The 10990-nt window shown below is 37.7% G+C and overlaps 1 protein-coding gene across 1 annotated transcript; it reads right to left on the bottom strand.

Annotated features, from left to right (window-relative positions):
* Positions 1-1771: 1771 nt before the first annotated feature.
* Positions 1772-6019, bottom strand: GH3.17 (Auxin-responsive GH3 family protein). The gene is made up of 4 exons (XM_077356211.1): positions 5310-6019; positions 5135-5236; positions 4204-5039; positions 1772-2503 (listed from the first exon to the last, which is right to left on the bottom strand). The coding sequence occupies exons 1-4, from the start codon at positions 5597-5599 to the stop codon at positions 1917-1919; spliced, it is 1815 nt and encodes a 604-aa protein (XP_077212326.1). The 5' UTR covers positions 5600-6019; the 3' UTR covers positions 1772-1916.
* Positions 6020-10990: the final 4971 nt, after the last annotated feature.

Raw genomic sequence — 10990 nt, forward strand, 5'->3', positions numbered from 1 at the left:
ACTACTTTTTCACCTCACAAACTTGAAAATAATTTAAGAATTGAAGGAAATTATTTTCAATATGCTTGAAAATAATTTGGCATTTTATTTAAGAGATATTTATGAAAATCATAGCACACCTACCGGAGTCGGGTTTTAGGTTTTTATTTTTGGATAAGGTTTTTCAACCTGAAACCCTACCCAACCCAAGACCTATGATTTCTAGATCCGACCCATGTTATTTTCGGGTAGGGTCTATGTGGGTCGAGTTTTACACTACGCAAGTTGCAACCTTATAATGTGAGACCACATATGGACCTGACTTGTACTTTTATGTGACCCTATATGTGCAACTAATGCTTTCATGTGGACCCTTTCAAGTTGCCCCACCGGTACATTTGTGAGGGCACGCATGAGAGGCCCACTTATACTATCATTTGGTCCCATAAGTAGGCCATACTTCTACTTTCATGTTGCCCCACATGTGTATCCTATGTGTACTTACAAGTGTGCCTGCCAGGTATTTTATTCTATTAATGTGTGCCACATTCAGGGTAGACACACCAGGAACAAACTTTGTTCCTATGATGATAATTTATATTATTTTCTATTACTCAATACAAAAATCCAATGTTGTAAGATATAAGAGAACCTTTGCAGGAAATGTTAATCCAAGTACATACATATAAACATTAATATTGTTCAAAATATATATTGTAGGTAAGTATATATTACACGGGAAACATTCTTACGTCTCTTCAGTGGAACCCGTTGTGGTAGTCGTACCAACCATGGACTCTGGAGTGGAACCACCACCAATGGCTGATGTAGGCAGGGAGACTCCTGCCTCATGTTGGAGAATTATAGTCCTTTGTCGCGGAAAGATAGAATAAGAATAAGATGCTTCAAGGCGCCACTTTGCATTTTGAAAATCTCTAACACCTCATACTCAGAGGTCACCAGGTTTTCTTCTTGAAAGATGGTCAAGTGTGAAATTTGGTACGCTATAAACATAGGGAAGCCAAATTCACAGGTTTTCTTCTTGAAAGATGGTCAAGTGTAAAATTTGGTACACCACAAGCATAGGGAAGCCAAGTTCACAGAGCGGAATGACAGAAGTGCCACGCTGCTAGGGGTAAAGCCCTAAGGATGATGGACAACACCTATGATAAAATGTGCCCACCGGCAATATTAATTATTAGATCGAGCTTGAACAGCATATACAAATTTTCACATTTGCTGGTGGCCCATCATGTACTTTTTACAATTATTTTATGTGTCCACATTTATTCTTAAATTTATTATTTCGTCGAAATTTTCTATAAATATATATTAATAATACGGTATTTGCTAGGCAATTTCGCAGAAAGCCATTTCACGTCTCAACGTTTGCAAGAAAGAACAGCCACCTCAAGATGAATTAAATAAATAAGACAAAATTGGCTAAAAAGTGAGTCACACGGCTGTTCTTTCCTGCAAAAGTTAGCTGCAAAATTCCAAGCAAATCCCTAATAATTATAACATATGTTAATAAGTTAATTTATTATTTATTTTTAAGGAATTTTCAACTATTTTTTTATGGATATTCCAAATATCGGCAACATTCCAATATTTAGGAATCAGATAACTACATCAGCCATTTGCATCTCCAAATTTTAAAAATTACACAAAAAAATTGGCTGAAAGCATTCGAGAATTTTTTTGAAGAATTTCGCAATTATTGGTAGAATTTTGTAAGTACCATTTAAATCTTAACCATGAGGGGCGTCAGGCCATTTCAATAGATTCCGAATTTTACAAAAGAGACCGACATATTTTATATCATTCGAATCCAACGTACAAAAAGTGCAAGAAAAAAAAAATACAAAGAGAAAGATGAGTCTTATGCAAAATACCCAGGTCTCAGAAATCAGTCAAAAATCATGCCATGACTACATCTAACAACCTTCCAATTTGTATGGTTGCCACAAAGGAAGTTTCCTGCTGAAAAAACTCCCTACCACTCTGGAATTCAAAATCTCTAGAGCTTCTTTTGATTTGATACACCTTGGTGTCTTGTACTGATTTACAGAAGAACCATTACAAACACAGAAATCCATGAGAGCATCAAATGTCCCTTGCTTCACCACCCTTATCTCCAAAGGCCCAATTGATTTATCTTTACTTCTACACCTTCTATAAACAGAATCCAAAGCTTCTTCAACTGTAGAACAGCAATCCTCCATTACACCTGAATCGAGCTCCGATAATTTACTGTTTCCTCTCATTTTCAGCTCCCAAAACAGCACGTAATGGCCGGGGATAGATGAAGTGTCGGCATAACTAGTGTATTCTGTTAGTAGGCAGTTGAGAGGCTCGATGACGAGTTTCGCTTGTGTTACTGCTTTTAGGAGGTCTTCTTCATTGGTTTTGTCAGTATCTATGCTTAGAACTACGTTAAGGCGGTGGATGAATCGGAATTGTGGAGCATTGTTGTGGAATCCAGTTACCATGAGGATGTCGCCGACTCGGTATCTGTAAAGGCCTGAAACAGAGGAAAACAGAAAGAATTACATATCATTTTAGGTACAGATCCTCTTGTAAAACAACCAATTGCTCCAAAATCTTCAACTATTAGAGACGGTGTTATTTAATCAATTATACTTCAAGTTTTCTGACAAGTGATAGGGCAATGTAGTATAGCTTTTCAATGAAAAATTGGATGAATTTGTAGGCCAGATTTCGATAACAATCTGGTGAAATAATTTCAGTGAATTGGATCTTAAAGTAATTGAAGGCAATGCAAGAAATATTCTAGTTCACCACAAAAGTAGATAGTTTTATGAGATGTAATCATCCAATGACAAAATAATGGTTCCCATATTCTATCTCGAGAGAAGATTCAGTGAGTCGGGTCGAAATATCTAAGCTGATGAGAATAATTTCATTTCTGCCCGCAGGAAAAATTGATGATTAAGTCCTATTCCAAAGATTGATCTGATGGTGTAATTTCAGGGAATTTGTTCTAAATTTCTAAGCTGACGAAAAATAGTTTTGTGGATATCTCCAAAGATATTTTGTTTGAGAGATCCTATGATCTAATTTCATCTAATCCCGTTTAAATGTTTAATGTGATGATAAAAGTATGTGGTCCAAAAGTTTCAGCTTAGTTTGTTAGTCATTTTCAGGGGAGTGATCTGTTACTGCACATTAAGTGAACGGGTCTAAAATTCCAAATATGTTAATGGATGAGAATAGTTCTGTGGGTGAGACAAATATAGGTAGATAAACTTTTGGTTCATATTGCTGTGATCTGACATGAACATAAAATAGGCGGGTCTATGGAAAAAAGTTAGCAAAATTAATTAAAGTGTGGTGAGGAGTGGGATCTGATGGCCACACTATAAAAGGTGCTGCTTAATTTGCACATGGTGAGCAATAGAAGGATCAGTGTGTGAGTGGTCCTATACTCTAATTTCAACTAATCGCATTTAAATGAATAATCTGATGGTAAAAAGTATGTGGGTGCCTGCCAAAATTTTAGCTTAGTTTGTTTGTCATTTTCAGGGAGTGATCTGTTATTGTACATTCAGTGAGTGAATGGATCTAAAATCCAAATATATTAATGGATGGGAATAATTCTGTGGGTGCCACAAAAAAAAGTAGAAAAACTTTTGGTTCATATTGCTGTGATCTGGCATGAACATAAAATAGGAGGGCCTATGGAAAAAAGTTAGTAAAATTAATTAAAGTATGGTGAGGAGTGGGATTCTGATGGCCACACTATAAAAAGGCGCTGCTTAGTTTGCATATTCTCTACAAGAAGGGAAACGAAAATAAATGGGGCATGTGGTTCTGATCTAAATTGACACTTCACATGTAAATTGTCCAGTTTGTCTTATGGTGGGTGATAGAGGATTATTCCTTTCTACAAAAAGTTAAAAAGAATTAAATGGGGGCATGTGGGTTAGAATTCACCTGTAAAAAACGTTCAGATTCTGCTGAGTGCACTGTAAATGTAAATGATTAGCTAGCATAGAATAAGTGATTACTACAATAAGTAAAATGAAATAAATGGAGCATGTGGATCAGAAGTAAAAGTTCAGATTCTGATGACCACACTGTAAATAGCAATGCTTAGATTGTCAATGGTGGGTTGTAAAATGATGGGTGTATAATACAAAATCAAAGATAATATAATAAAATTATAAGGAATGTGGGTCAGATCTGAATTGAAAAATTCACCTGTAAAAGTAGTGACAAGGAGTTCGTAATAGCGACCAAGCTTCACATTGACTAGATCGACCGCCTCCTCTTGTATTCGTTGCTGCTCAGAAACACCATTGCATAAGAGATTATGGGCTGATTTTTCGTTGTTCCGCTCCACGGGGAGGAACTCAAAGTAGGCCATGTTTGGGAGAAGAGTGTAAGAAACATCGGACGGTTTGCTCAGCGGCTTTAGATTGATACCAAAATAGCATTCCGACGAAGCATACATGGTTGAAACAAGAGGCAACCCTCCACTGTAAAAATCGAGTGTTGGGATGTATTGGGCCATTGATCCAGTCACTATAACATCAACATATTTTGTCCTAGGCCACAGCCTTTTAATTATCCCTTCCCATGATCTTTGGCTACATTCAGACTCGATCGATTCGGCCAACTTGGAATTGGGTTGGTCGAGGATTTTCATAAGAGCAATTCGGCAACCTGGGTCTGTGATCCAGTCACTGACATGGCCTGTTTTTATGTTAGAACATAGCTCTTGCCAATTATCCTCCAAGAACTTGATTGCACGTAAGAAAGCGGATGCGAAAACCGCACCTACACGAAGAACTTCATGCCTTTGGATCAAACCACAGAGTAATTGGCAATACATGCTTTGTTTGCTATCTGGACATAAGATAGTCTCATCTGGGCTTGTATAGACAGTGAACTTGTTAAAAGGCCTATTTCTGAAGTTACTACTCTTATAGTAGCTTGTTAGGACTGGCCTTGCCATCAACCCAGAGGGAGTGCTTATCTCTGGCTTAACAAACAGGAGGTACATGCCTTTTCCTTGGCCCAAACCATCAACATATCTGAAAGAAAAACGATAAAAAAAATCTCAAAAAAGATCTTTTTTGTTACATTCATGGAAAATAAGGATTTAAAAGTCAAAAGCTAGGCTTCTCACTGGTTCACCACAGGCACCAACAGATTATATAAGAAGGTCTTCCTATCCAAGTCTTCGACAGTTGATGGCATCAGCTTTGGCTGCCCTCCTGATGTTCCGGAGCTGCGAAGAACAGACATAATCATATGCAAAATAAGTAAAAATAGAATATAAAAAATTATTCTTTTTGGTTTACCTTGTGAGGAGCTCTGAGATGGGTTCAGCTGAAATAATCTGAGATGACTCGCCGTTTGCAATTCGCTCAATATAAGGCTTGATCTCTTCATAATTCACGATGGGCACTTTCTTTTTAAAGAGCTCCTTCTCACTGCTGCCCTCGAGAAATCCGCGTAGATACTCAGTGTCTGCATTTCTTCTTAGGATCTCCTTTAGAATCTGCTGTTGAACTTGGTTCGCATTCTTAGTTAAGTCCTCAATAAGCATCTTAGTACCTTCGTCGTCATTAGGATCACAACTTAGCAACATTATAGACCGAGTACAAAGAACAACGCAGCCCCAATTCAAAAGAAAATCTTAATATCTGCAGAAATTTCATGAACTGCCCATTACACAGAAATCTGCAAACGAGCAGCCGGGCACGATGAAATTCTACGACTGCCTGTACTACTTGTAAAGAAAAACAAGAAGGATTCTCAGAGGACAGATGAAGCTTAAGAAGAAACACCACCAACTAACTGCCTGTACTAATTGTTGGGGTTTCTGTCATATTTGAAAACACTGGCTCTCTTTGAATTGGGTTTCTACTTCTTGGTAGCAGAGGTGGAGAATGATTAAATAACTGGTTTTTGAAGGGGATTTTGGGAATTGACGAATGTGCAATAAAATTATCTATAAGGGGAGGAAATGTGGGGGAAGGAGAGGCTGTGGAGGGCCTACACATGTGGCCATGTCTGGTAGGCTGTGATTAGATGCAGCTATTATGGGTCAAACTACATGGAAGTTATATTTCAAAAAAAAAAAATAAAAAATCAACCAACAACTTTTGCCATTTCTCATGTTTATATCAATACTGTAGAGCAAAGAGAATATAAAAACCTAGTAGAAACCCAGACCCAGTCAGTAGCTTAGTATTAAAACTACTAAAGCACTCTTGTAAGATAAGTTTGTGATGCATATTATATTTCCACATTGAATTCTAATGTCGTGCAGATTAGGCAACTGTCCTGATCGTATGAGTTTGGCATATCTAACAGCAGGGAAAATGAAATAAGAAAGAAAGAAAGAAAAAAGTAGAATGGAACAAGAAATCCAAGTGCCCATGAGAGAATATGATAATTCAATCAAATGGCAATCATAGAGAAGCTCCCTTTACAGCTCAAATGGTATGTAGGAAGATCATAACAGGAACATCACCCTAGGGAGGGCCTTGATAGTTATGATTTGTTAGACTTAGTTGTGGTTTGCTAGTTTTAGCAGAGGCTTTAGGTGGCACAACACATGCAGAGGTGAATGAGAACACTGTAGATTACACCTCCATGACCTCACTAGTTCAAGTTGTCCTACTTTTAGCTAAAAATGAGCTCCAAAACAAAGTGGGTTCGGCTGTTAGTCGTTTGCATTCCAAGGTGATTACAGGCTGGCTGTAAAGGGCTTTGGATGTTTCAATCTCAAAGTATCTATTGACCATTCCATCTCAAACTAACAACTGTTTTCTCATTTAATTCGACTCTCAAATCAAGAACCCTTATTCATACGCAAGAGATTTTCAAAACTTAACTGCTTTATTATAAATAATACCTCTACGCAAAGACCTTTGGTCAATACTACAACCAAAAATGTAAAATCCATGCATACATGATGAGACAACTTCAAACACTAATACGGTTTCAACGTTGATTAAAACTCTATAACCAAGACTTTGAACATGTGATCTTCAAATTGTAGTATGATTGTATAATGACCCAGAGTGTTGGGATCCGGGTAGAACTCACCCTTAAAGCTAGCCGTTAAGGGGAGGGTGCCTATGAAAAAACCAGTCACTCCAAAAGCTTAAGCTGATGGAGATGGGGTTATTTAATTTTTTATACTTTAACAGTGCCCAAGTCCTTATAAGCCGATCCACATCCACTAACTTTTCCAATGTGGGATCTTTTGCTTTTGCGTGGAACCCCCAACAATCTTCCGCTCCACGTGGAAGCAACGTGGATAATCTTGCCCCCATGCAGGAGCAACGTGGGAACTACGAGATCTTCCCTGAGGGGCTTTCTCCGTCCTTGAGGATACACCGGTGTTACCAAGATCTTCCCCGATGGATTTTCTCCATCCTCGAGGGGGCACCGGAGTTACCACATCCCGGCTTACCACTTGTTGGGACCCGGGTAGAATTCTCCCTTAAAAGCTATCCATTCACTTTTCCGATGTGGGATTTTTGCTTTTGCGTAGAAACCCCAACACAGACAAAGGTGGAGCCGATCCGAATTGGATTGGTTAATACTCATAATAAAGCAGTTGTAGGGTTGAAGGTCGTTAGTAGTAGATTCCATTGTCGTTTAATTAGTTATGGACAGAGCATCCTAAATCTAAAATGCACTGATCATGAGGATAAGTGTGATTACCCATAGAGACTATGAGAATCTCTCCAACGATTTCGATATGCACATCAGTTACCACTACTACTGTATTTTCTAGACTATCCAACTAATCAGCTTGCTTTGGACAATTCTCTCTGATGTGACTGTAACCATTGCAACGATAACACTATGCACTTTTTACCACCAAACCTGAATCCCGACCTTCCTTTTTGGTTCCCTTGTCAGATTACATTCCTCTTTAATTTTCCCTGAGAACAATCAATTTATGTTCTTTATCATCATCTTGATTGGGCCTCCTTCAAATTTCATGTGACAAAGGCACTCTTACGATTTCTTCCAAATTCATTGTATCCTTACCGAATAGTTGTGTAGTCACCAAGTTGTTGTACGAATTAGGAAGCGAGGTAATAAGCAATAAAGTTTTGTCTTGTTCCTTCAACGTTTTCCCAAGCTTGTGGATATGATCTATAAACTCGTTTAACAGATTCATCAATTTCCAGAAGATTTTCTCTTTTTCTACTTCTTCAACCCAAGCAACAGTTGCTTCAAATACAACCGATTGTCCACCTTCTCCAACTTCATTAAGGTGATGATTCTTCCTCCATAACAACAAACATATCATTGTCCACCAGATATAGTCGAATTGTGCTAACCCCTGTTGTTCCATAAGGTATTGTATGCCTTATGTAGACTATGCCTCCCAATCTAAGTCTATCTCTCTTCCTAGACCAACTAGGATACAAAAGACACTTAATCTAATCCCCTTTGTCTCCTATTACCATAGGGGAATTACAAGGAAGAGTTAGCACTTGCATAGGGAACAAGAGACCTTTCCCAACATATTGAAAAACTAGAATCAGACCTTTTGTTCAAATTTCTAAGACAAAATAACACTTGGCTAGTCCTTGATCACATATGCTTTCAAGGACCCAACTGTAGAATTATTAAAATCACGGGTATAAGGACCAAAATCCAATAGTTGGAAACCTGAATTATCATCTTAATTCTCCCATGGAAAAGACTTCAAAGGCATCCTGGTCACTAAATTCAGGCCAAAAAAGTCAAAGAAATTGTATGGTCAGCTAACCCAGAAGGGCCCTAAAGAAGCATCTTCTAATTAAGGAACTGAAGACAAAGTGTAGCTATTTTTAGTAAGTTATTATGCAATCCACATAACTTCATACCCCACAACACACATCGCTTAACCTGCCATTAAAGCCTCACCATCGTCAAAACCTATCCTTTTAGGCTGTACTATAGTCACTCTACATATTTCCCAAGACAGCCAAAACTTTCTTGAAATCATCATGAAAGATTCAAAAGAGTAGTACATCACATGGGTTATGCTCTACAATTCAGGAAAAAAAAAACTTGATAAACTTATATTTCACGGCTGCCAAACATGGCCTAAAAGTATAAAACTGACGATAGGTTATTCCAATATGTATTTCATTTTAGAACTCATATCCATAAATCAGTGCAATAACTAGTGAAAAAAGGGTTCTAGTCATTCTTCTTCATTTTGGTGTAAGTTATCGTAAACCCTTGTGAGCATGCAACAACATAAGCCAGACAAATGTGTGCATGAAAAGAGTAAGGGTATTATAGTCAAAGGTTGGGCTATGAAATAATTTAAATTAATTAAGAGGGGTAGGGAGAAAAAAATAAGGAAATAATAAAAAGAAATACGTTGTTAGTTGTCACAGCAAGGAAAGCGGGATTTGCTGGATTTGGTTTTACAACTTTTCGGAATAAAAAACAAAGGAGGTTAGTGTCTTGTGGGGGACCCACTGCCCTTCAACAGTTCAACAGGGCAGAAGAGGAGGAGGAAAAACAAGTAACACTCTTATTTGGGGACTCTAACACTCGTAAACAAACTGATATGCGTGGGAACTGCGAAGCGACTGAGGCCCAGTTCGTTTTGGAGTTTGAGAACCGATTGTGTCCAAAACTGATTATTGGACTAAAGTTATTTGAGTCCAATAATCAGTTAATCGGTTCTAAAAATCCAAAATAAATATACACGGATAGTTGAAAAAAAAATGAGAAACTACGGTTATGGACTCACGGTAGTTTCAAACTAATATTACATGGGTTATGCTCTCCGACATTTTCAAACTACCGTGATTTTATCGCATTTTGATAAAATGACAAAATCCAGAAATAATCCCGAGGTTTAAATATATATATATATATATATATATATATATATATATATATATATATATATATATATAGTGATATTTTTATTTTAATCATTATCGTGGGAAACTATCGCCATACTTTCGTGATAAAATCGCAATATTTTTAATTTATCTTTTATTTTATATTTTTAAAATATATAAATTTAGCTATTTTTAAATAATTTTATTTTTATCATTTATTTCTTGATATAAAGCCGAAAAAATTAGAAAATATATCTCAAGATTTTCACTTGTAGAGAAATTCCCGAGAATGATATTTGTGACTTAGGTTCCAATATCAGCAACCTCTTTTCCCTATTTGTGTCTGACTCAGTGGACATTTGGTGTCCAGGGCAATGCTAAGGATCAATTTTCTAGGGTCCCACAAGTGAAAATGTGTCATAAAGTAGGTTGACCTTGTAGACCATCATAAGGCCCATATGAAAGATTGGTACAACCCAGAAACAAGGTTCGATTATAGGTGCAACATGGGTCGGGCTCAACCCTAACATGACGGGTTCAACCCGATTTTGGCTCGGTTTGGGTTGGGAAATGTCAACCCAATTTAATTTCAGGTTGGGTTAGGGTTGAGGCCTTGGAAACCCGACCTCCGTCCTCTACTTTGATCTTCATTTTCTTTGAGTTATTGTATTTTTTCTGTTTGGCCCAAAGTGAAACCGCCTCAACCTGAAAACCTAATCCAATTTCGGGTTAGATGGGTTGGGTTAGGGTTGAGAGATTTAGAGGCGGGTTAGGGTTGAGCATCTAAACCCGAAGCTCGGGTTGGGTTAAGGTTGAGGGAATGCTATCTCGGGTTGGGTTAGGGTTGGCCTCAACCCGACCGACCGGAGGTGCACCCCTAAGCTCGATGGATCGAGGGACTGATCAGATCAGACCAAGGTAGGGTCAATAGAAATGGATTGAAATTGTGTCAATGATTGGATCAACGGATCACGTCGCACCAACAAGGCCTAAATTTTCTCATTGTGCACCTATGGCTGCATTTGGATTACTGTAATTAGAAATTGGAATCTGAATCTTATTCCAATTCTTATTGTGATCCCTATAAACAGAATGAAAAATTATTAAAATAAAAAAAATAATTCAAAATAATCATTTGCGATTTCATTCCGACCAGAGTG

The sequence above is a fragment of the Tasmannia lanceolata genome, unplaced genomic scaffold, assembly GCF_043159265.1.
Source record: "Tasmannia lanceolata isolate RefF3 unplaced genomic scaffold, GAP_Taslan_0.1 ptg000015l, whole genome shotgun sequence".
Lineage (NCBI taxonomy): Eukaryota > Viridiplantae > Streptophyta > Magnoliopsida > Canellales > Winteraceae > Tasmannia > Tasmannia lanceolata.

Excerpts from the sequence above, each read along its gene's own strand:
- GH3.17 (XM_077356211.1), bottom strand. The coding sequence starts at position 5,599 with ATGTTGCTAAGTTGTGATCCTAATGACGACGAAGGTACTAAGATGCTT. Across the intron at positions 5,237-5,309 it reads ATCTCAGAGCTCCTCACAAG|CTCCGGAACATCAGGAGGGC; the intron begins GTAAACCAAAAA and ends TGTTCTTCGCAG. Across the intron at positions 2,504-4,203 it reads CCTTGTCACTACTTTTACAG|GCCTTTACAGATACCGAGTC; the intron begins GTGAATTTTTCA and ends CCTCTGTTTCAG.